We start from the raw sequence: 27,509 nt of genomic DNA on the forward strand, positions 1-27,509 counted from the left end.
CATTGACAACATGGTACCCCTGTAATAGCATATGTGAACCAAGGAGTATGGTCAAAGTGTATAATTAAATGTATATACCTTCTTTGTTGGTTTGTTGGCTCTTTGATTTATCCCAAGGGGTGATAGATTTGTCGTCTTCTTCTCCCTCCATCAATGATTTCTCATTAGGCATGTACCAGGAAGAATTATGCTCTGCCATGAGAGAGTCAAGGTCTATCGTACTCATAGAATTTTTGATATTTTCAGAGCAACAACTGTTCAATTCACTGTCCACACTTTGAGTAGTACAGTCAGTTTTTTTATTCTTCATCCCCAAGGGTTGGTCTTCAGAAATGCTGAACTGCTGTCTCTGAAGTTGTATCTGTGCTTGCAGTATCTCTAGAGGGTGGATCTCATCCTGGGTTGATGTGCTAGTTGGAGTGCGGACCTGTTCCATCCCTGGAGTGCCAGGATGGCCAGCCCCAGTACTGCTCAACCCATAACTGTCCGGGAGAGAGGTAGTGTTATTTAGCATATTTAGACCCATCGGTTTTTGTCCATTAAGAAGTCCGTGTTCATTCCGTTGAATTTTTGGAGACCCTGTTACCAAAGGACAGTTACTTGGTTTAGATATGTTGTTATCTGAACTAGAAGAAACTTCATCTTCATTGCCATACGTAGTGTTGACATCTTCAGAGAAGTCAACGTGAGGCGAGCTACTATCTGATTTAGTCACACTTTGAATTCCACTGTCCAAAGATGACATGAGGTCAGGTTGATCACTAAGTAGTAGCTCACCCCCTTTCGCCCAAGATGGAGAAGTTAGAGGCTTGTCATGTGGAGTCCCACCAGGCTCTACAGTATTGGCAGACTGGCCCTGTTGCCCTGGGCTGACCACAGCGCCCCCACTGTCTGCAGAATATTTATCAAAATAATTACCTGGGCTCACATGTCCACTGTCTCTTTTTCTCCTACCCCTCCCACGTCCACCACCAGTAACTGGTTTGCCATCATTGCCAGGAGTAACTTCCATACTGTAGTTTGGGGATAGGCTTGTTTCTCCCTGTGCGGCTTGGGATACCCCATTTTGCCCTGCAGGTTTGCTGTTATTACTGGAAGCACCAGGCCCCTGGCTGCCTTGAGAAGAGCCCCCAGGGAAATATTCAGAACTAGTGCCATTTCCACTGTTGTTATTTAGTTCATTCTCAGTTTGGCTCAGCTTTCTTTTCCCCTCAGCTTGGCTTTTTTTATTAAATGTTACATTGAGGTTTGGGGCACCTAAGCTGGCAATCATATTCTGACAGGCCGTGGAAAGGGCAGCTAAACAGCTTTGTCCAAACATATTTTCTTTTGCACTAGGTTTAGTGAAGGAACCAAGGGAAAGTGCCCCCAGTTTACTAGCTGTGGAGCGCTGGCTAGATTGGAAATCAGACTGAGGTGGGTAGGAACTTGGAGATGAATTTACACCTGTTGGATTGTGTGGTGTCGACTGTCTATTTGGCCCAACAAATGGAAAGCCTGACTGCTGTCCTATACCTGGTGTGGTGAAATCTGGGGGTCCTCTGCGGTCACTGGCAGTAGTATTCATGCCCACCCCTCCACCCGGTGACTGCATTTGAGATAAGTTAGTAATGTTGTTGCCAAACTGAGAGTGCATACTTGGAGAATGCAAGGCCTGGACATGCCCTTCCCCTGGCATCCCCAATGACTCCTGAAGACCCATCCTATTAACACCTGGCCTAAAAAGCATATTTGACCCATTCTGCTGTAAGTTAATATCGTGGGCTGCAGGGTCTGCCGGGATACTCGGCCCACCCATCCTCCTTTGCAGAATATCTCCCGGTGGGTGAGGTCCAGGAAACCAAGCATTTTCCTGACCCACATGTGGATTCTGGGGGTCAAAGTTAGCAATCCTTCCACCTTCACGATCAAAGTTAGGCTGCGGCATACTCCCCACTTGACCTCCGTGGACAATGCTGCTTTGATTCACGTCTCCATGATGGCCCAATTGCTGGAGATTAGCCTGTCGCATTCTCTGCTGTTGGTTTCTGGAAGCCATTTGTTTGATCATCATTGCTGCATTTTGTCTCTGCTGAATGGACTGGTGGTCTGGGCCAGGGTGCTGCAATGATGGACCAGGGGGGAAGCTTTCTGGCACTTGGGGAGTATAGTCACCTGGTAGTCCTGGGTAGGTGGAAGGAGAAAGGTGACTGTCCATGCCGGCATTGTGAATGCTGTTGTTATTCCAGGCAGCACAGTTCTCAACACCATGGTTATTTGGAAAGTCAAACCTGGGCCTTTTGGTAACACTCATGTAAGGGGCATCAAAGTGTTGCAATCTTTGATTTGGAGGTTGCTGCGGAGGTCCCTGCTGCATGTTGAACATTGACTCTGAATAAGGATGCATATTTCTGTTCTCTAGTCTCTGGATAGGGTACTCAAACTGCGAATGCTGGCTCTGCATTACTGGTCCGTTGTCTGGCAGGTTGGTGTTTGATGTACTGCCTTCTGTTTGCTGCTGCCTGGTAAGTGTTGGCGGGCAAGAGTTTTGTCTGGCAAGTAAACCTGTCTGCTGCTGCTGTTGTTGCAGGAGGGGATGCCTGGCATTGACTGCAGGCTCCATGCCCACAGGCATTTTTCGAGCACCTCCAAACCTCTCAAAGAATACCCCATGCTGTTGCTGTGGGTGAACCTTAGGCATGCCCACTATCCCGGGAGGTCTTGGCAAAACAGAAGCACCAGGAAAAGAACCAGCGGAAACCTGTCTCCCAGCACCATAATGCCCCTCAGAATCAGAAGGAGAAAACACAGGTACCTCAAAGTGTCCGGCCGGACCATCGCTGGGATAATTGTATTCCAGTGGATCGACACCCCCTTGGTTGTGGATTCTCCTTTGTTCCAAACTATGGGAATCAGAAGAGGTGGAGGAAGGAAGCCCATGGAAGGAGGCAGCCCGGTTGGGAGACTGGTCCAGGGGCAGGCAGGGCGCAGGGACAGCATGGTTGGAGGCAGTGGAGTTGGGGTGCTGAAATTCGGGGAGATTCCCAGTTCTCTGCTGGGTAAAGCCTTCTCCAGCCTGGTTCTCTGCTGCCAGGTGTTCATACCCTTCAGCAAAAGCTTGTTGGCTTCCCAGATTATTGTTGTAACCCATAAGACGTCCACCGTGCAGACAAGATGCTGTGGCATCAGGAGGACCACCAAAGTTTCCACTGAAGTGAGGGTGATGCTGGTGAGGGTGGCCGTGCCCATGGTGCTGCTGCTGCTGGTTATTGAAGAAGCCATGGACGGGCTGCATGCCCCCAGCGTGGAGCTCCGAGTGCCCCCTGGCATGGTACCCATAAGGCTCTCCGTTGAGGTTGAGGTTCATGCCCATCATGGAAGGCTCGTTCATAGCTCCTATGGAGGGGTCCACGGCGGCAGCGGAGCCCCCCGAGTGGAATGCAGGGTTCTTGAAGCTCATGTTCAGCCCGGGCTGGGGGAAGCTCCTGTCTCCTTGGCCAGCGCTTCTGCTATTGATCTGCGGCTCAAACTGCTCCAGCCCGAACATAATTCCACACACTGATCAATAAGTCATGACAGTCCTCTGCTCCGGGGACAGATGCAGGAGCGCAGTGTCTGGAAGACGCCAAGTGTGAGCGGTGCCGTGTGCGGAGCCCTGACTGCGGAGCTCACATGGTGAGAGGGCCTGGCCTGAGGGATAGCACGGTAACACAGCACAATGCCCGCTCACTACATCCACAGCCGACCGCCTGCAACTTTCAGCCGTGCCACCCGCATGGTAGTGCTGCTGCTTGTGAGCGGTGCCCGGTGCTGGGTGTCAGCCCCGCGCTCTGTGTGTCTCCTCTGCCCCGCACAGCAGCAACAAGTTTTGCATTTCAGCAATGAATCCCTCACAGCGGCTCCAGCCAATGTCAGCGCGCGGAGGGGGCGGGGCCCGGGCGCTTAAGGTGGTGCGGCCGCAATCTACAGCCGCTGCCTGTACACCTAGAGCCAGCCGCTGCCAGCAGACAAGTGTGTGCCATAGGAAATGATAGCAGCCCCGGAGCCCTCCGAGCCGCCTGCCTGCACCGAGGGCCCCTATCCTCTTGTTACCGGCTCTGCTGCCACACACCGGGGCTGGAGGGCGGCACAACACCATGCCACTCATTGTCTTCTCCTGACAGGACCGTGGGATGGCAGCTGCTGGGCACACTACTTATTCCTCAACTTCTTTCTTACACACATCTGTATATACGTGTGTGTCGTCTGTATATAATAGATGTGGGCAAGCAGTCACCGACTAGTACTGCAGGTGGGCTACAAAAAGAGTATCTGTGTATGTATATATATATATATATATATATATATATATATATATATATATATATAGCTCAGGTTCTGCAGGAATGCACGGGAACTGAGTTCCTGCACTTTTTCCACAACAGGAACTCAGTTCCCATTAGCAGTTCTGCAGGACCAGCCCTTGATTGGAAATCTTAGGTGAGTTCCTGCACTTATTTTTTCCAGGACTTGACCCCTGTGTGTGTGTATATATATATATATATAGATATATATATATATATATATACTTTACATGGATACAGATCCTGGACCTGCAGTGTATTCTCCCCCCAGATCACAAGGATTATTCCTCCTAATAATCTCCCATTCATGACTATGGACAGATTATAAGATATAGAGAAAAGTATTGAGGTAGTGATGCATCTGGGTAGTACTAGTCATAGATCACTGATAAACTACAAGAAGTCTTCTGGGTCTGCAGGTTCTGCTGGGAAGGAGAAGCACATACAGGGAGACAGTATAGGACAGTGTTTCCCAACCAGGGTGCCTCCAGCTGTTGCAAAACTACAACTCCCAGCATGCCCGGGCAGCCGAAGGCTGGGAGTTGTAGTTTTGCAACAGCTGGGGGCACCCTGGTTGGGAAATGCTGGTATAGAGAGTGCCATGTGAGGACTCCACAGTCATCTGCACAACTACGTATATTGGGTATATTTAACCATTATGTTAAGAGCTATCCATCTATTCATTGATCTTTCTATTTATCTATATATCTATCTTATATCCATCATCTATTATTTCTCTATATTTATCTTTCTATCATCTATCATGTCTGTAACATCTATCTATCAATCTATCTATTTTTTATGCCTTTCCTACCTTTCCATCTGTCTAATATGTGTCATTCTATTTAATTTATATCTATAGTACTATTAATATTAGATAGTAGATTATTGTGTGTTGGAATGCTTATATGTTATATGAGTATAGTTATGTGTGTGTGTGTATATGTATATATATATATATATATATATATATATATATATATATTATATCATTGTGCGTGTATTTATAAAATGTGCATAATGCTTAATAGCTATCTAATTTATATCTATATTGCCACCTATATTAAATGGGACAATACTGTGTGTTGGAATGCTTATGTTATATGAGTGTAGTTGTGTGTGTGTATGTATATATATATATATATATATATATATATATATATATATTAGTGTGCTCGTATTTATAAAATGTGCATAATGCTTAATATCTAATTTATATCCATATTATCACCTATATTACTGTGTGTTGGAATGCTTATATGTTACATGAGTATAGTTGTATGTTTGTATGTCAGTGAGTGTGTTTATTAAAGATAGATAATGCTAAGTATGTATCTTTAATATCTAATCATTTAATTTATATCCATATTATCACCTATAATACTGTGTGTTGGAATGCTTATATGTTATATAAGTATAGTTGTATGTTTGTATGTCAGTAAGTGTGTTTATTAAAGATAGAGAATGCTAAGTATGTGAGTGTGTTTATTAAAGATAGAGAATGCTAAGTATGTATCTTTAATATCTAATCATTTAATTTATATCCATATTATCACCTATAATACCGTGTGTTGGAATGTTTATATGTTATATGAGTATAGTTGTATGTTTGTGTATCAGTGAGTGTGTTTATTAAAGATAGATAATGCTTAGTATGTATCTTTAATATCTATCCATTTAATTTATATCCATATTATCCCCTATAATACTGTGTTGCAATGCTTATATGTTACATGAGTATAGTTGTATGTTTGTAGATCAGTGAGTGTGTTTATTAAAGATACAAAATGTTAAGTATGTGAGAGTGTTTATTAAAGATAAATAATGCTAAGTATGTAACTGTGAATCTATTTATCTATCTAGCTGAGGCTATCTATCTTAAAGTATATTAATATGTGTTAGAAATAGAAAAATAAAGTGATATATACGCTTAAAGCGTTATTTAGCAGGACCAGACCCAAATGTGTAATCCCTGAAATAGTGATAGAATCAAACCTGCTGGTAATAAATAAATAAATAAATAAGGAATAATGGCAGCCAATTTGTATATTGCAGTAGATTTTCGGAGGCTTTTTTCCAGCTAGATCTGGATGCTGGGCTGTGATTAAATATTGATTTTATGTAATTAGTTTTCATGTGAACTATCCTCCTTGCTGATGGCTTAGAGATTTCACAAGTAGAAAAGAAATGGATTTGGACATGGAAATTATTACTTTGCAAAGTGACGGGGGAATGGGGACTTGTGATCTGTTTGCTTGGCACAGTTTATGGGATAGATATAAAATAGGATCATTAGAAAAACTCCAGTGTAATGCCATAAGCGACTGTAGATCCTGGAAGTGTCAGCACAAAGGCCTACTCTGCTTTAACATTATTATAGAATCAATTGTGCTGATTATTATACTAACTGACCAGCATGCGGAGACGGTTCCTATGGAGAGGATATTACATAGAAGATGAAGGAAGGTTGTTTGCTGTACTTTATAAGACGTTTTAGAGTTGGCATCTTTATCACTTGTTTTTCTTTCACATAAAAAGGCATCAGATCTAAGACTAATTATGAGTAGCCCAAGTCCAAAAGGCTTGTATCTCATTATATGTAACAATGATTTTTTTTTTTTTTTTTTTTAGTTCAAAGTCAGTTCAAGAGGATTTCTTTTAAGATTGGTACAATGTGTAACTTAGCTGTGAGGAGGACATTCTACTAAACAGCCACACTGCCACCTAGTGTTCACCTACCTCACTGGGCCCCGAATGAAAAAAAAAAATTTTAAATAAAAAACACCCAATTGATTTTTGTTCATTTTAGAGGAGGAACTTTCCCTCAATGCCTTATTTTACCATCATAAAGTCGTCTCTACTGCTCCATTGCAATAACTTCATCACATTTAGAATGGTTCTGGTTAGGAAGCTTGAATACAGGATGGTATGTACAGCAAAGATAATCCATTTTCTTCTAGAAATAACACTCGCAGGATTCTCTAGGGAAACACAATCCTTATGAATATTCCAGCAGTGTTTAGACCTTGTGCCCTGCTAGCTAGGAATTACATTCACTATCACATCTAATAGCATTTCCATGGTAGTACATCCATGTTTAACAGGCAGCAAGATTATATATCTATATATATATATATATATATATATATATATATATATATATATATATACATATGTATATATATATATATATATATATATACATATGCATATATATATATATATATATATATATATACATGTTAACAACACCAACGATAGCACAGTCACTTTCATGAATGAGGATTCCTTCTAAACTATTATGTGTTCCCTACGGTAAAGAATTACTACAATTCTCATTTAGAATTCTTCCACTTGCTCCTCAGTTGCTCTTTTGTAACAGAATACTGACACTTTCTATGTGCTAGAAAAAGGCTGAAAAGTAGTAGTGTGTATTCTGTTGCTTAGTACTTTTATGGGTCAGTGGCATTTTATTTATTTTTTTCAATACACAGCATACTCCAGGCATAGCGTCTTTCCAAGCAGTTTCTGACACATTTCTCCCATAGATCTACATAACTTTTTTTTTCCTGCCGAGAAAAAAACACAGGACAACACAGTAAACGTCTGGAATTTTTTTTTTTTTTTATTGTGTGCCTGCTTTTTCTTTGCCTAAAAAGTGTCATTAATTGTACAAGCGGTCCCTCAACATACAATGGTAATCTGTTCCAAATGGACCATCGTTTGTTGAAACCATCGTATGTTGAGGGATCCGTGCAATGTAAAGTATAGGACAGTGGTCTACAATCTGCGGACCTCCAGATGTTGCCAAACTACTACACCCAGCATGCCCGGACAGCCAACGGCTGTCCGGGCATGCTGGGAGTTGTAGTCTTGCAACATCTGGAGATCTGCAGGTTGAAGACCACTGGTTTTGGAGGTTATACTCACGTGTCCCCACCACTCCGGACCATCACCGCTGCCCTGGATGTCGCCTTCCATCGGTGTCCCCGATGCTCCGACAAGGTCTCTGCTTCCCCGGCATCCTCGCTCTCTGTCGCCGCCATCACGTCGTTACGCACGCTGCTCCTATTGGATGACGGGACAGCGTGCGCAGCGACACGATGACGACGATGGAGAGCGCCGACAATGCAGGAGATCCCAAAGAGGACGCGCCGGAGCCCCGAGGACAGGTAAGTGATTGTCAGCGGACCATACCGGGCACCTTAAACAGCTATCCGGCGGCAGCTGAAGCAGTCTGCGCTGCCGCATAGCCGTTTATGCGATGGCCTCGACATACAAAAGCATCGTATGTTGATGCTGCCTTCAACATGCGATGGCCTGAGAGGCCATCGTATCTTGAAATGATCATATGTCGGGGCCATGGTAGGTCGGGAGTTCACTGTACTGTATTGTATTCTTTCTACACAATGAGGGAGATTTATCAGAACCTGTGTAGAGGAAGAGTGGTGCAGTTACCCATAGCAACCAATCAGATCACTTCTTTCATTTTGCAGAGGCCTCTTTAAAAATGAAAGAAGCAAGCTGATTGGTTGATATATGCAACTGCACCACTCTTCTTCTTCTGCACAGGTTTTGATAAATCTCCCCCAATGATTCTCTATGGGAGTTACATAAACTGCGTTTGGCTGTTTCCACCTCCCAGCCACTTCAAGCAGGCTGGGTTCTGGTCGGAGGGCACTCGGTATGACATATATAGGGGTCCTAGAGGTGGAATGGGAATCTATTACATATTTATGGCGTATGCTGTGGATATGCCATAGGTGTTGTAGCGGGGAATGGCCCTTTATGATAATCGTCTGGGGGGGGGGGGGGAGTACCCCTTGAATTGTTCAGTATGTGTGTACACGTATGTATTTGTTTGCTCATTTCATATCTTATTATTCCTATAATTATTATAACAGTATAAGATGTGAGCAGCAGAAATGTAATCTGTTGTTCTTCTCTGTAGCCATTCATTTTCAGGCAGGTGACTGTAGTATACTAAAGAAAATCCCTGCCCCCATGTCACTGCTATCTCACATTCCGCCATGAACATTTCACTATTGGAGATTGCCCTGAAACATGTATGATGTAAACAAAACTCGTGGAACACCAGTCTTTTCAGGAACTAATTATTTTCATTGACAAGTGTTGGTGGTAGCTTGAGGCTGTGTTCACACGTTCAGGTTTTTAATTGCAATTATTAAATTAAAAAGCCAGGAATGGGTTTGAAATGAGGAGATGTCCCAGTCATTCCTTTTTATATGTCCTCCATGTATGATCTGTTCCTTGTTTTGTATTCAGTAATTGCTATAAAAAACCTGAATGTGTGAACATACCTGAATGTTGGTGTATAACAATTCACACTTAATTTAATAAGGTTCCTGATAAATATAGACTGCCACACCATGTTACTCAACACAATATATACAGTGGCTATAAAAAGTCTCTCCACACCCTTTTATGCTAGGCTCTTGCATTGTTGATGTTAAAGATAAAAATGTGCACACCCTTAAACTAATACTTTGGTAAAGTATGGCACATCTTGTCTTGGTAATATTTGCTCATTTTTCCTTGCAAAAACCCTGTTAGGCTAAGTTTCCACTTGTTTTTCTCTGTCAGTTTTTGGAATACTGCCACTGCAGTTTTTGAGCCAAAGCCAGAAGTGTATTCAAAAGGAATAGGACATATAAAGGAAGGACTTACACTTCTCCTCCTTTATGGATCCACTTCTAACTTTGGCTCAAAAACTGCAGTGGCAGATATCCAAAAACTGCCAGAAAAATTGTGGTGTGGAAACTTAGCCTAAGGCTTCTTTCACAGTGCCGTTAGGACATGGCAGTGTAACGGCTGTCGGGGGAGTCCGGGGGAATAGCGGGAGAAAAAATACTGCTTGCCGCCATCTTATTCTCCCACTACTCCTGCTTCAAAATAACAGCACCTGAAGGGTCACATTGTATTGTGTCCCCTCCCGATAATGGCCGTTAAAAATAAAAAAAAGAGCCTAACGACTATTTAAGGACAGGGCACAGCTGCAGTGTGAAAGTAGCCCAAATCTGTCAGTTTTGCCATGACATCTCCTGTGTACAGCCATCTGCAAAATGGAGGTGGAGCTGGCTTTCCAAGCTTCCCTGCCTCCTTCCTCCCATATTTATTGGGTTTAGTGCTGGTGAACCGGCTGTCAGTCTCCCTTTAAAATCTGGACTCTGGCTGGGCCATTCCCAAACATTAATCTTCTTCTGGTGAAGCCATGCTTTTGTGGATTTGGATGTGTGCTTTGTGTCTTTGTCATGCTATAAGGTGAATGTCCTCTTCAGCTTTCTAACGGACGCCTGAAGGTTTTGTGCCAAAATTGTCTGATATTTGGGATTGTTCATAATTCCCTTCACCCTGGCTACGGTTTTGGTTTCAGCTGAAGAAAAACAGCCCCAAAGTGTGATGCTGCCACCACCATGCTTCACTGTGGGTAGGGTATTCTTTGGGTGATGTGCGGTGTTGTTTTTGTGCCAAACATACCTTTTGGATATAGGGCCAAAAAGTTCAACCTTGGTTTCATCAAAATAACACATTTTCTCTCATACTGTTCAGGGACCTAATGTTTGTTTTTGCAAACTTTAGCCAAACTTGGATGTTTTTTCGTTGTAAGAAAAGTCTTCCGTCTTGCCACCCGACACCATAGCCCATTCATACAAAGAATGCAGGAGATTGTTGTCACTTGTAGCACACAGCCAGTACCTGGAAGAAATTCCTGCCGTTCCTTTAATGTTGCAGTAGGCCTTTTGGAAGCCTCCCTAACCATCTTTCGTCTCATTTTTCTCAACAATTTTGGAGGGATGTCCAGTTCTTCGTAATGTCTCAGTTGTGCCATATTTTCTCCACCTGATGAATGCCTTTTCTATGTTCCATGGTATATCCGATGCTTTGGAAAATTTTTTGAACCCTTCTCCTAACTGATATCTTTAAACAATTAGACCAATGATGCTTTGGAAGCTTTCTGCGGACCATGGCTTTTGCTCTGAGATGTAACTAGATGTAACTAGAACAGCTGAACATTTGTGATTATTCACAGTCATTCTAAAATGATAGCAGGTGTGTAATGACTTCTATTTAACATGAGATTGAATGTGATTGGTTAATTCTGAACACAGCCACATCCCCAGTAATAAGAGGGTAGGCACACTTATGCAACCAGGTTATAGGGGAAGATTTATCAAAACCTGTGCAAAAGAAAAGTTGCCAAGTTGCCCATAGGAACCAATCAGATCGCTCCTTTCATTTTGCAGAGGCCTTGTTAAATATGAAAGTAGCGATCTGATTGGGTGCTATGGGCAACTTTTCCTCTGGACAAGTTTTAATTAATCTCCCCCATAGTGTATTATTTTTTTTATTTTCCCAAACAAAGATTTCAGTTTGTTATTCAGTCCCCAGAAAGGACATGGTTTTTCTTTGTCTCATTCCTTAACATCACAAGAACCTCACATTTTAATAGGGTGTGTAGACTTTTTATATCCACAGTTCACATTTAAAACTTTTTTTTTACTTCTCGAGTGTAGGTAAAATGAAAGAAATGAAGGAACTTTGCCAATAGTCTTTATTAAGACTATTCTGTTTTGAGTCCACAGCTTCTATGCAGACTTACAGTCATGGCCGTAAATGTTGGCACCCCTGAAATGTTTCTAGAAAATGAAGTATTTCTCACAGAAAAGGATTGCAGTAACACATGTTTTACTATACACCTGTTTATTCCCTTTGTGTGTATTGGAACTAAACCAAAAAAGGGAGGAAAAAAAGCAAATTGGACATAATGTCACACCAAACTCCAAAAATGGGCTGGACAAAATTATTTAATTAATATTTGGTTGCACACCCTTTGGAAAAAAATAACTGAAATCAGTCGCTTCCTATAACCATCAATAAGCTTCTTACACCTCTCAGCCGGAATGTTGGACCACTCTTCCTTTGCAAACTGTTCCAGGTCTCTCTTATTGGAAGGAGCCTTTTCCCAACAGCAATTTTGAGATCTCTCCACAGGTGTTCAATCAGATTAATATCTGGACTCATTGCTGGCCACTTCACAACTCTCCAGCGCTTTGTTGCTATCCATCTCTGGGTGCTTTTCGATGTATGTTTGGGGTCATTGTCCAGCTGGAAGATCCAAGATCTCGGATGCAAACCCAGCTTTCTGACACTGGGCTGTACAGTGCGACCCAAAATCTATTGGTAATCCTCAGATTTCATGATGCCTTGCACACATTCAAGGCACTATGTTCTTTTCTTTGTAGGTCTCATTCGGTTTTCGGTAAACAGTAAAATGCTTTACCAAAAAGCTCTATCTTGGTCTCATCTGTCCACAAGAAGTTTTCCCAGAAGGATTTTGGCTTACTCAAGTTCATTTTGGTAAAATGTAGTCCTGCTTTTTTATGTCTCTGTGTCAGCAGTGGGGTCCTCCTGGGTCTCCTGCCATAGCATTTCATTTCATTTAAATGTTGTGGGATAGTTCGTGCTGACACTGCTGCTCCCTGAGCCTGCAGGACAGCTTGAATATATTTGGAACTTGTTTGGGGCTGCTTATCCACCATCCGGACTATCCTGCGTTGACACCTTTCATAAATTTTTCTCTTCCGTCCATGCCCAGGGGGATTAGCTACAGTGCCATGGGTTGCAAACTTCTTGATAATGTTGCACACTGTGGACAAATGCAAATCTAGATCTCTGGAGATTGACTTGTAACCTTGTGATTGTTGATATTTTTCCACAATTTTGGTTCTCAAGTCCTTAGACAGTTCTCTTCTTCTCTTTCTGTTGTCCATGCTTAGTGTGGCACACACAGACACACAATGCAAAGACTAAGTGAACTCCTCTCCTTATTATCTACTTTCAGGTGTGATGTTTATATTGCCCACATCTGTTACTTGCCCAAGGTGAGTTTAACCCCATAACCCTTTCCATTCTCCACCTAAAAATCCATATTATGTTACTTTTTGCGTCACCAATTCTACTTTGCAGTGACATTAGTCATTTTACATAAAAATCCACGTCGAAACAAAAAAAAAAATTGTGTGACAAAATCGAAGAAAAAACGCCATTTTGTAACTTTTGGGAGTTTCCGTTTCTACGCAGTGCATATTTCGGTAAAAATTACACCTTATCATTATTTTGTAGGTCCATACGGTTAAAATGATGCCCTACTTATATAGGTTTGATTTTGTCGGACTTCTGGAAAAAATCATAACTACATGCAGGAAAATTTATACGTTTAAAAATGTCACGTTCTGACCCCTATAACTTTTTTTATTTCTCCACGTACAGGGCAGTATGAGGACTCATTTTTTGTGCAGTTATCTGAAGTTTTTATCGATACCATTTTTGTTTTGATTGGACTTTTTGATCACTTTTTATTCATTTTTTAACGGTATAAAAAGTGACCAAAAATAAGCTTTTTTGGACTTTGGAATTTTTTTGCGCGTACGCCATTGACCGTGCGGTTTAATTAACAATATATTTTTATAGTTTGGACATTTATGCACGCGGCAATACCACATATGTTTATTTTATTTTTTTTAATTCAAGGTTTTTATTATTTTAGAGAAAACAACAAAAGAAATGTACAAGTAAGGCACATGGATACAAACTCGTAGACTATTCCATAACAATTGACCCCGCTGGCACTTGGGCGGTTGTCCATCAGGGAATCATAGGGGGTTCAAAACAACAATCGTGGTGAAAGTATTTTAAAGCGATCAAAAAAAAACATATAGGTTCAAACTACCAACACAAGTCCGCGTGTGGTGGGGAGGAAAAATAGTCAGTAATCTGGGCATATTCCTATCATCTGTTGCACCTTGTGAACTGTTATGATGGTCATAAGAGCGTAGGTATCAGGGTAAGGAGGGGGCTGGGGGCAGGAGGGTAGAAGGGGGGGAGAGGGGGGAAGGAGCGGGTAGGGCAGGTCATGCGAAAAAGAATGAGAAGAAAAGATGGAAAACAGGAAGCAGGAGGCATAGGGTGAAGCGTAGCGAGGGAGAGATAGATAAGTACCGAGGGGTTTATGTTTTATGTTTATTTTTTTATTTCTGTTTACTATTTTATTTTTTTTTATGGGAAAAGGGGGTGATTCAAACTTTTATTAGGGAAGGGGTTAAATGATCTTTATTAACACTTTTTTTTTGCAGTGTTATAGCTCCCATAGGGACCTATAACACTGCACACACTGATCTCCTATGCTGATCACTGGCGTGTATTAACACACCTGTGATCAGTGTTATCGGCGCTTGACTGCTCCTGCCTGGATCTCAGGCACGGAGCAGTCATTTGCCGATCGGACACCGAGGAGGCAGGTAAGGGCCCTCCCGGGGTCCTGTAAGCTGTTCGGGACGCCGCGATTTCCCCGCGGCTGTCCCGAACAGCCCGACTGAGCAGCCAAGATACTTTCACTTTAGCTTCAGACGCGGCGTTCAGCTTTGATCACAGTGTCTGAAGGGTTAATACAGGGCATCACCGCGATCGGTGATGTCCTGTATTAGCCTCGGTTCCCGGCCGTTGATGGCCGCCGGGACCGACCCAATATGACGTGGCGTGAATATACGTCCTCCGTCATTAAGGGGTTAAAGGCGCATCACATGCTTGAAACAATCTTATTTTTCCACAATTTTGAAAGGGTGCTAATAATTTTGTCCAGCCCATTTTTGGAGTTTGGTGTGACATTATGTCCAATTTGCTTTTTTTCCTCCCTTTTGAGGTTCAGTTCCAATACACACAAAGGAAATAAACAGGTGTATAGCAAAATATGTGTTACTGAAATCCTTTTCTGTGAGAAACACTTCATTTTCTAGAAACATTTCAGGGGTGCCAACATTTACGGCCATGACTGTATGTGTAAACACGCAAACTCTGTGTAGTGCAATTTTACCGCTCTTTTATTTGTCCACTCCTTAATACCTACCAAATATAAACAAGAAATTGGGAAGTTAAAAGCTCTAATAACTGCAGGGTCAGACTACACGGGGAATATTTGTAGCCTGGATTTACACCAGACCTGTTTAGACAAATATTTTTAAACAACACTTCATGGAAATAGTCACAATTCTTTTAGAAGCATTAGCACAATAAATAATGGTTTAAGATTAATGGTTAAAAGTGTCTATATCCATTGAAAGAAAGATATTTCCTACAGTTTATTTTTAGAACAATTTGATTCCTAACACTGGATAAAGTGGCTGACAGTATGGCACGGGTCCTGCCAATGTGCTTTCCCCTTAGTCGTTGTCAGCACAATGCCAATATAGTTTAAGTGGTTATAGCTTTCTACAGTAAATCAGGTTGCCAGGTGTTATGCCACTAGCCTGGTTTCAGATCATCTCTCTGTTCTATTCAAGGCCAAACTGGCATTCAGATAATGGTAGATGGGTTAACAAGGCTTGGCAATACTTGAAACAGTCTTTTTTTCTGTCTCTTCAGGGGTACTCTGCTGGAAAACTAATTTTTCCAAATCAACTGGTGCCAGAAAGTTAAACAGATTTGTAAATTACTTCTATAAAAAAAAAAAATAATAATCTTAATCCTTCCAGTACTTATTAGGTGCTGTATACTACAGAGAAAGTCATGTAGTTATTTCCAGTCTGACCACAGTGCTCTCTGCTGACACCTATGTCAGTGTCAAGGACTGTCCAGAGTAGACGCAAATCCCCACAGCAAACCTCTCCTGCTCAGGACAGTTTCTGATACGTACAGAGGTGGCAGCAGAGAGCATTGTGGTAAGACTGGAAAGAACTACACAACTTCCTCTGAAGTATACAGCAGTGGATACGTTTAACTACATATTTGCAGAAGTAACTGAATATTAGCAACCATCTAAATTGACTGGATATTCATTGCTGTGATGTAGTAAGGCTGTGTTCACACCACCATCAGAGGCTTTGCCGGGATCCTACGTGAAAGTTCTGTCAAAAATTGACAGGAAGAATGGCACAGCACGCTGCACTTTTATTTTTTTTCTGTCAAAGCAACAGACACTGAGACGGACCCCGACAAACCTCTTTATGAGGCTGAGTTCACCTATGTCTGGCAACCGGCATCTATAGGTGAACATAGATCTCGACCCAACTGATGCCACAATTGATGACAGGTTGTTATCAGTTGTATGGCATCCGGCGTCCATTGTTTCTGAATGGCGGACGCAGCAAGCTGCGTTCCCCTGTCCGGTGCCCTACGGCGTGTCCAACCATCTGGCGCCAAAATTGAGACGCTGGATGATTGTGAACTGTCTCATTCAAATGAATATGATCAGTTCTAGCATCAGTTTCCTTCCGGTGCACACCAGACGGAAACTATGCCTTACACCTGATATATGTGAACCCAGCCTAACTCAGTGAGCTTCATGCAGCACCGTCGGTGTCCATTCCTGGATCTGGCACCACTGCTATGGTTTATTTCATTATGAATATCATCATGACGGTGTGAACAGCATCTAATCTGCACAGAAAACATTGCTTTCCATCACACTCTTCAGTACATACACTGCTGTTTTCTAAGCAGCATGTTGCAAAACTACAACACCTAGCATGCCCAGACAGCCAAAGGCTGTCTGGGCATGCTAGGAGTTGTAGTTTTGCACCAGCTGGAGGCATCCTGGTTGGAAAATACCGCTGTACAGTATAGCAAACAGCTTCATATTTGTCTGCATAGACTACAACAGTGCATCAAGCCCCCTTCACACCCAGAAGAGACAGGCTCAGAATGTAAAGTGTTAAGCCATTGTTGTAGTCCATGAAGGCAACTATACGGCTGTCTGCTACACAGTATTAAGAATACATGACGCATGGAAAGCTAAGTGATGTAAAATGTTATATTATACAGCATGCTCCTCCAGTCCAATAGATATGACTACAGAACCTCCTTAAATTCATGTTCAGATGTGGACGATTTATTAAGCAATCCTGACACAGAATCTGAGACAAATTATGGAGCAATCCACGGGAATGGATGTTTTTCAGAACCTATCCACATATAGTGGAGAAAGAAAAATCCATGTGAAATTCAGGACATGCTGAAGATTTTCTACTTGGCTGCTTGCCCATTCTGCTGTGGAGTTAACACTGATATCAGCCATCCCAATACAAAGGGTGAAATTCACAGCAAGATTCTGGACAAAATCCACCACGGAAAAACTGGAAGACTGAGTTCACACATCGTATTTTGGTCAGCAGAAAGGGGTCCAAAAAAAAAAAAAAAAAAAGAGAGATGCATAGCTATCGATTACAGTGTTTTTCAGTGTTGGTTTCTCTTCTGATCAAGATACTGTGTGAACATAGCCAAAGGCAGTATTTCCCAACCAGGGTGCCTCCAACTGTTGCAAATCTACAAATCCCACCATGCCCGGACAGCCTTTGGCTGTCCGGGCATGCTGGGAGTTGTAGTTTTGCAACAGCAGGCTTCCTTTACACATTATTTAAAGCATACCCGTCAGATCCAACAAAAATATTTTTTTAAATATATCACTCATTACCTAATCCTCAGTACCTAATATGTGTCTAGCACCTTTATTTCTTTTTTTTTATTACACTTTTAATTTAGCTCACTAGTCTGAATTCCTCTTAAGGGGAGGGGCGTGGCCTCACTGTGCAGGTCTCCACCCCCTCCCTTAGTATGCTGTCTGCTCACATCTGCCCTAACATTAGCCAAACTACAACTCCCAGCTTGTCCTCACTGACAGTAGCGGGACACAAGCTGACAGTGGAAGGATTTTTCCTCCGGGTGTGAGTCCTGCGCTCACAGCTGTCAATCAAGGAAGTGTGTCCATGACATAGGTGATGATGCATGGACACAGCAGGACTAGTATGTGTACAAGCAGGCAGGGGGGGGGGCAGTTGTTTGACTGGATATATATATATACTGAAAATTGTCTAATGAAAGCAATTGCAAAACCTATTGGTTTTGCATGCTTTACAACATATCAACATTTTTTTTTATCTGACAGTGCCCATTTAAGCCTTTTAAATCGCCTATACAAAATGCCATGAGTTTGACATTTTATAGGCATATTAGGTGGTGTTTTATATATTTATTTTTTATGTACCATTTAAAAAAAATTATAATATATATATATATATATATATATATATATATACACATACATATTGTTCTTATGTTTTTTTTTTTTAGAATATTTCTGTTCCGATAGAGAAACCTATATGTAAAAATATATATATTTTGTGTGCACCCCTGCAGATCACCCATGTCTCCTCTTTTTTTCTTGTAAACCAGGGCCTGGCTGTAAGGTAACTGGCTGCAGAATGAGCCTCCCCCCACTGTTCTTTCTGCAGCAGGAGACCAGGAACACTGCAATCTGCCCTTTGACTTACCTCCACCTCTATTCCATCTGCCAGTCAAACAGACTAAAATAAATAAATAAAGATATCAACTCCTTTTCTGTCTTCTACAAGAATTTCATCTTTCGTGTACGTTCACACATGCACTCATCACTCATGCAGATTTGATGCGCAGGATTTGTAACTGCCGTTTAGAAGCTGTGTTCACTCTTTTAGTTTACATTGAAATCTGCAGCAGAAAATCCTGCGCATCAAGGGGGAGATTTATCAAAACCTGTGCAGAGGAAAAGTTGCCCAGTTGCCCATAGCAACCAATCAGATCGCTTCTTTCAGTTTTAACAAGGCCTCTGCAAAATGAAAGAAGCGATCTGATTGGTTGCTATGGGCAACTGGGCATTTTTTTCCTCTGAACAGATTTTGATAAATCTCCCCCCCCCCCCCAAATCTGCGGACTTGTGAACATACCCTTAGGGAACATGCCGAAAATCCTGTACACTAACAAAGTGCAAAGGGCATCCAGTGGACTGACAAAGTGCACAGGGCATTATTTATTTATTTTATTTATTTATTTGTTTAACTTTTTTGATTTATTTCTAGATTTAGACTTCCTTTACAGTTTTATTAGTTATTTATTACATAAAACAGCGTACAAAGAGCATTATTTCTACCAAACAAAGACAGAACACGGAGATGTTGCTAAAAAAAAATTATTGTCAGGTGGAATCTGGGCGCCAACACAGTTTAGAAGATCAAAGCAGTGATTTTATTGATGTCTATGGACAATTTTTCCACCGTTTGTCATCAGTGACTCTTATCCATAAGGCCAAAAGCAATATTAAGCTGTATATTCCTCATTTTTATTCTAAATATATATATATATATATATTTTTTTTGTTTACATTACAATAAAATGAATGCTAATAATTATTTATTTAAATAGCGCACACAGATTCCGCAGCGCTACAGTACACTCGAAATTGGTTTTAGTTTATTGGTAGAAGACGCAATTACTACTGTAAATAGAAAGTTTTCTTCGCCACAAACGCTGACAGATAATATAAAAACCCATCTCGTCTTCAGTATATTGACTGAATCTGGCTTGAAGTGACATACTACTCCCTGGTATCTGAGAAGGAAGCTGACATTTATCAAACAGCCTTCCTCAGAAATGTTCTCTTCATAGACCAGATGATGTTATTTAAAAGAAGAGCGATTATGTATACAGAATGCAGGGCGACAGTATAAAATGATGGCTTTCACGTGGTAGCGTTTTAAAAGCGCAGCTTGCACTATAAAACTTAAAATAACTTGATCCTTAACCTGGAAAGTGAGCTGCAGAAGTTTCATTCTATAAACCCCAATGGTTAGAAATTCCTGTTTTGCTGGAATCCATGGTCTCGGATTAGTCATGCTTTGAAAGTTCCAATGAAATAATGGTTTAGAAAAACACAAAAAGGTCACGCTGTGACCCCTACGCTTAAAGGATATATTCTTAATTGTTACCAATAGGCTTAGATCTGTAGAACCGGGTGAATGGGGAATAATCTGCAGAATTTAACATTACCCTTGAAGCAAGATTCAAACCATGGCTGCAACGTTACGTCATAGTGTCATGAAACGTGATATATTATTTAGAAGTCTAGAGGTTTACAAGCATATATACTGTGTCAGTTGGGAATGCATGCTACACGTTTTTTATATTATTATGATTGTTGGGTTTTTTTTATTTCATTTTTTTAGGTTTTACTATTATGCACATACGTCTTATTCGTTTCGGGGCATTATGAGTTTATGGGTCATTACAAGTTAATTCTCCATTACGTTTATTTGCTATGAAGAGAATGACTACTGTCAATAAAATAAAACGAGAAAGATTACCGTATTTTTCGCCCTATAGGACGCACCGGCATATAAGACGCACCCAATTTTAAAGGTGCAAAATCTAGAAAAAAAAGTGATTCTGCACCCAACAGTGATCTTCAACCTGCGGACCTCCAGATGTTGCAAAACTACAACTCCCAGCATGCCCGGACAGCCGTTGGTTATAAGAGCGTAGGTATCAGGGTAAGGAGGGGGCTGGGGGCAGGAGGGTAGAAGGGGGGGGGGGGGGAGAGGAGGGAAGGAGCGGGTAGGGCAGGTCATGCGAAAAAGAATGAGAAGAAAAGATGGAAAACAGGAAGCAGGAGGCATAGGGGAAAGCGTAGCGAGGGAGAGATAGATAAGTACCGAGGGGTGAAACACATATGTTTATTAAATTTTTTTTATTTACACTGTTTTATTTTTTTTATGGGAAAAGGGGGTGATTCAAACTTTTATTAGGGAAGGGTTTAAATGACCTTTATTAATACTTTTTTTAAACAGTTTTTTTGCAGTGTTATAGGTCCCATAGGGACCTGTAACACTGCACACACTGATCTTTTACACAGATCACTGGCGTGTATTAACACGCCTGTGATCAGTGTTATCGGCGCTTGACTGCTCCTTCCTGGATATCAGGCACAAAGCAGTCATTCGCCGATCGGACACCGAGGGGGCAAGTAAGGGCCCTCCCGGTGTCCTGTCAGCTGTTCGGGATGCCGCGATTTCACCGCGAACAGCCCGACTGAGCAGCCGGGATACTTCCACTTTAGCTTCAGACGTGGCGGTCAGCTTTGATCACCGTGTCTGAAGGGTTAATACAGGGCATCACCGCGATCGATGATGTCCTGTATTAGCCGCGGTTCCCGGCCGTTGATGGCCACCGGGACCGACCCGGTGACCCCGCAGCATATCGCGGGAGCCGGCGGAGGACGTAAATATACGTCCTTTCTCATTAAGGGGTTAAAGGCGCATCACATGCTTGAAACAATCTTATTTTTCCACAATTTTGAAAGGGTGCTAATAATTTTGTCCAGCCCATTTTTGGAGTTTGGTGTGACATTATGTCCAATTTGCTTTTTTTTCCTCCTTTTTTGGTTTAGTTCCAATTTTAAAGGTGCAAAATCTAGAAAAAAAAGTGATTCTGCACCCAACAGTGATCTTCAATCTGCGGACCTCCAGATGTTGCAAAACTACAACTCCGGGCATGCTGGGAGTTGGAGTTTTGCAACATCTGGAGGTCCGCAGGTTGAAGACCACTGGTATAGGAGGTAGTACTTGCGTGTCCCCAACGCTCCGGACGTCTTCTTCCCCGGGATCCTCGCTCTCCGTCGCCGTCATCACATCGCCGTCATCACGTCGCTACGCACGCCGCTCCCCACGCTGCTCCTATTGGATGACGGGACGCTGTGCGCGACGACGTGATGACGTCAAAGGAGAGCGCCGCCATGCAGGGGATCCCGGCACGGAGCAGACACCGAGGAGGCAGGTAAGGTCCCTCCCGGTGTCCTGTAAGCTGTTCGGGACGCCGCAATTTCACCGCGGCGGTCCCGAACAGCCCGACTTTCGCTTCAGACGCGGCGGTCAGCTTTGATCGCCGCGTCTGAAGGGTTAATACAGGGCATCACCGAGATCGGTGATATCCTGTATTAGCCGCGGGTCCCGGCCGTTGATGGCCGCAGGGACCGACCGATAGGGGTGTATTCGCCATATAAGATGCACCAACTTTTCCCCCCCAGTTTTGGCGAAGATAAAGTGCGTCTTATACAGCGAAAAATACGGTACATTGTAAAAGATAAATAAATAAATAACAAAAAATTATTTTAGAAGGTACAGGTAAACATTAGCCATAAAAACAAAAATTTGAGTCTTGTAGAAAAAGTCATATATATTAACTTTATATAGCATAATATAAATAATATATATAAGTATAAGAGAAATATCATAGTGGGCCCATATATGCACTACCATCTGGATGAAGGAATGATTGTCAGATCTAGTTGTATTTGTGTGTGTAGACTAACCCTGGAGACAAATGTATCCCAGCATTTAAGAAACGTGTTCACTAATGCATCTCTATGAGCAGATTTGTTTTATTGTAGGAGAGGGGTGACAGTACTACCAAATATTATATATACTATATTTCATATTGCCACGCTGTCAATGAAGAGAGCAGATGGGCTGTGTGTCAATACACATCCTACATTGTGTGATTTAGGTAAAATAGATAAATATGTAAGAACTTACACTGAGCGGAGGGATAAACTAGCTCCTTCTGTAGGATTATAACACCACTTCGGCAAAAGTGCATAGGTAAAAGTGACATTAAGTGGTGTCATAATCCTGGTTCATCTTAAAACTAAGGCAAGGACTCTCGTTTTACTAGAGATAGTGGGGGAAAGTTATTAAAACCTGGGAAGGGATAAAGTTGACCAGTTGCTCATAGCAACCAATCAGATCGCTTCTTACTTTTTTTTAGGGGTACTCCGGTGGAAAACTTTTTTTTTTTAATCAATTGGTGCCAGAAAGATAAACAGATTTGTAAATTACTTCTATTAAAAAATCTTAATCCTTCCAGTACTTATTAGCTGCTGTATGCTACAGAAGAAATTCTTTTCATTTTGGAACACAGAGCTCTCTGCTGACATCATGACCACAGTGCTCTCTGCTGACATCTCTGGCCATTTTAAGAACTGTCCAGAGTAGGAGAAAAACCCCATAGCAAGCATATGCTGCTCTGGACAGTTCCTAAAATGGACAGAGATATCAGCAGAGAGCACTGTGGTCATGATGTCAGCAGAGAACTCTGTGTTCCAAAAAGAGAAGAATTTCCTCTGTAGTATTCAACAGCTAATAAGTACTGGAAGGATTAAGATTTTTTAATAGAAGTTATGTTGATTTAAAAAAAAAAAAAAAAGTTTTCCACCAGAGTACCCCTTTAAAAATTAAACAGGCAATCTCATTGGTTGCTACCGTTCAACTTTTCCTCTGCACAGGTTTTGATCTATCTCCTCCAGTGTCACTATTTGGCTGTATGTATGGCCAGTAAGCTGTTTTTATCAGTACCTGGTGATCTATATGGGGTGTGGACTTCTGCACTAATACGAAAGGTATATTCACATGTGCAGGATTTTTTTAAAGACAGACTTTTGTGAAAATTGCGACATGGGTGAGGGGGTGAGCTGCACTATACTTGTAGACTTGTTTAAGGACGCCGTGTGGGAACGTACCCTTAGGGTACGTTCCCACACGGCGTATTTTCCTACCCAACAGGGAAAATAAAATACGCAGCAGCAAATACGCAGCAAATACGCCGTGTGGGAATGTGCCCTTAGGGTGCGTTCCCACAGGGCGTATACGCAGCGTATTTGACGCTGCGCAAAATGTATGTCAGCAGCGGGAAATACGCTGCGTATCTCTTGCTCACTATACACACAGGGCTTTCCGGCGGCAGCCCTATGTGTGTAGTGAGTTTTGGAGGCGGGGCCGCGCGTCACAGATACGCCGGCACGCGGCCCCGCCTCCAAAACTCACTACACACATAGGGCTGCCGCCGGAAAGCCCTGTGTGTATAGTGAGCAAGGGATACGCAGCGTATTTCCCGCTGCTGACATACATTTTGCGCAGCGTCAAATACGTTGCGTATACGCCCTGTGGGAACGCACCCTTATGGTGTTTTTAGCCAAGTTATTCTGGCTGAACAATGTTGTGGCCAGATCTTACACATAAAACTTTTTTTTGTTTGACATTTTTCTTCTTTTATGTGCCCACTAGTCTCCATGCCAGTGTTTCCCAACTGTAGTGCCTCCAGCTGTTGCAAAAACTATAATTCCTAGCATGCCCGGACAGCCTTTGGCACGCCCCTTGACAAAACTATCTGCGAAAACACATTCGGGTGCGGTGAGGTATCTTGAGTGAGGGTGCATGGCTTGGCATTAATGTTGCTTTATATTCCCTTTAGCCAGCGTTCCTCCTGGGGAACACCTATTGTTGTATTGTAATATCCCAGCCTGATAGCGTTGTTCTTGTACAGTGTGTCTCACAAGTGTTCTGACGTATATACTTAGCTGTTCATTTATCATCATTTAGGTTACTTTTGCATTTATTTCCAACACGCTCAGTTAAATGACTTATGTGATACTCACCTCTTTTTCTTCAGTATGTGTACCCTGTTTTACCAATACCTGTTCAGTATCATGTGTTTAAGAAAGATTATCATTATTGTTACCATATATGGCCTTATAGTTTGGTGAGAAAATTGTCGTTTTGCAACAGCTGGAGGCACCACAGTTGGGAAACCCTGCTCCATGCTTCCTGCTCTAGATTGACGTGTTTTTTTTCAGCCAGTTTGTATTTTTCATTTTTCCTTGCTTAAAAAAAAGCAAATATGTAAATGTGTGTTGCATTTTTATTTATGAATTTTTTTGGCATGCATGCAATACCAAACACGTGATTCAAAGAAAATCAAATGAATCGCATGATCTACGAGTCACATGATTTGTAACGGGAAAAACACGACAGAAAAAGACGTAACAAAAAAAAAAAACACACAGAGAAACTATAGTAAAATGAAGAGGTGGGTAACAAACTAAAAATATGGTTTAACAAAATAGTTAAATAACAAAAAAAACATGGTCAACAAAATAGCCAAATACTTATATATATATATATATATATATATATATATATATATATATATATATATATAGTAGTTTAATCGCCTATAGCCAGAACAGGATAATTCATGCTCCATTATCTGGTGGTACAGATCATACTGAGCAACGCTGATGTTTGTGAAATGAAAGGGGTGAAGGGTTGTCTTTGGTCTCTTTACTATTGAGTCTCCCCCTTCCAAGCAGTATTGAATGTGCTTACCTAAACACGGTTTATATCAAAGAAATTGCAGCGTATCGATTGGAGAGCATTCAGACAGGAGCTCCCTTAGTTTGCGCCATGGCTGCTCACAGTCATTTCAATGAGGCTGTTTATTTAAAATGTGCCGAGGATCAATAATATGCAAATAATTTGACATAATCTCACCAAGTTGTCCATACTTGACCTTCTCTGAATTATGGGTTTATTAAAGCTCCTCACCTCAAAGGGCACACAGTATCACATCCTCTATAATAATAGTCAAGGGCTTAGGACTCTCAGGGGAGCGGAGATTTCGGCTCACTTTATTTTTATAGGAATCCTGCTAAAAGCTCATTGCAAACATAGATTGACGTTCTCTTCTGTATTTGTACATCTTAGACATAGGCTTTCTGATTACAGATCCGGAGCTGTACAGACAAGTACGAGGCACACACTATAATAAACCGCATTAACATCACAGCTGCATTCCTTAAAGCAAAGGCCACATTCATTCCCCCCCCCCCCCCCCCATTATTATTTCAGAATTTTATTATTATTAGTATCATTTGGGGGGAAGGAATAATATTTATAATTCTAACAGCAAAACACAACACAAACAAAAATACTAATTAGAACAACAAGTATTGTTGTTTGTACGAAGATTTCAGGCGGTTCTAAGGTATAAATAATAATAGAATTCATAGGAGGTAATACTAAATAGGAAAACACTGTTATGTTTAATATTGTCGGAGATGTGGCTGCACAGTGAGGAAGACTTTTATGTGTTAAGTCAGGGAAATAAAAAACAATGCTGAATACAAAGAAAAAAAAACATTCGCAATCTTTTTCTCCAAATGCATTGTTTGTTGTGACTTTACTCTTCCTTTACTATTTTTACTACTAGAACACAAAATAAAATGCTCCCCCGTTCACGTGCATCCATAATTACTTTCACTTTGAAAATGGAAGATTTCTTTCTTGGTGAAGTGACATGGATTTGATGGATATTTTACTGCCATCTTTTGGATATAAGTGGAAGCGCAAATTATCCTTACAAAAAGGTGTGCAGCCTGTATACAGCTGCATACAGGGAAAGTGTTTGTTTTACTTTTGGTAATAAAGTCCAATGTGCAATGGATTCCAGCTCACCGTTTGTAACCTCACAACGTCCCGGACTGGAATTGACCAATTCCGAGAATATGAAGAAAAGTAAAAAAGTCCAGCATTGTATAGTCGGTTAATTATTGAGAAGTTTATTCGTAACAAAACATGCAGGTACAGGTAAGTGACGCGTTTCGGCTGTCAGTACACAGCCTAAGGCTGTGTACTGACAGCCGAAACGCGTCACTTACCTGTACCTGCATGTTTTGTTACGAATAAACTCCTCAATAATTAACCGACTATACAACGCTGGACTTTTTTTAAACTTTTCTTCATACTTTTGGTAATGTATGTGAATGAGGTATTTTATGGTACCCTTCTTCTTGTCTGGCTGGAACCCGTCACACAAGGGTTTGCTAGAGAGCCACGAACTAGGTGACCCATCCTGAGGCCTTAACTCCCTAGAAAGTGAAGAATAAACGTAAGAAAAATATTGGCATAGGATATTACTCAGCATCTAAAGCCTATGAATATGGTGTGTGTGTTGTGAAATCTGTTGACACAATATAAATAAATATTATTAAAGGGGTACTCCGGTGGAAAGCAATTTTTTTTTATAAATCAACTGGTGCCAGAAAGTTATACATATTTTTAAATTACTTCTATTAATAATTCTTAACCCTTTCAGGACTTATCAGCTGCTGTATGTGCCAAAGAAAGTTGTATAGTTCTTTTTAGTCTAACCACAGTGCTCTCTGCTGTCCATGTCAGGAACTGTCCAGAGCAGGATAGATTTGCTATGGAGATTTGCTCCTACTCCGGATAGTTCCTGACATGGACAAAGGTATGGTCAGACCGAAAAGAACAACGCAACTTCCTCTGTAGCATAGAGAAGCTGATAAGTACTGGAAGGATTAAGCTTTATTTAATAGAAGTCATTTGCAAATCCGTTTAACTTTCTGGAGACAGTTTAAGGGGTTAAAGAAAGTATGGCACTGTGTCTGGTAAACAATGAAAGGGATATGGGCATGCTGGAGTGCCATAGACCCTTCAAACAACTGCTTAG

At 41.6% G+C, this 27,509-nt stretch overlaps 1 protein-coding gene across 2 annotated transcripts in view; it reads right to left on the bottom strand.

The window, feature by feature from the left end:
- The window catches only part of MN1 (MN1 proto-oncogene, transcriptional regulator), a 54,411-nt gene extending 50,139 nt beyond the window's left edge, over window positions 1–4,272 (bottom strand). For both annotated transcript variants that reach the window (XR_008846125.1, XM_056529508.1), the window contains exon 1: window positions 79–4,272. Coding sequence is in view for 1 of the 2 variants with exons in the window: in XM_056529508.1 (XP_056385483.1) it covers window positions 79–3,526 (3,448 nt within the window). In the remaining variant the exon portion in view is untranslated. The remainder of the gene's footprint in view (window positions 1–78) is intronic.
- Window positions 4,273–27,509: the final 23,237 nt, after the last annotated feature.

The sequence above is a fragment of the Hyla sarda genome, chromosome 1, assembly GCF_029499605.1.
Source record: "Hyla sarda isolate aHylSar1 chromosome 1, aHylSar1.hap1, whole genome shotgun sequence".
Classification (NCBI taxonomy): domain Eukaryota; kingdom Metazoa; phylum Chordata; class Amphibia; order Anura; family Hylidae; genus Hyla; species Hyla sarda.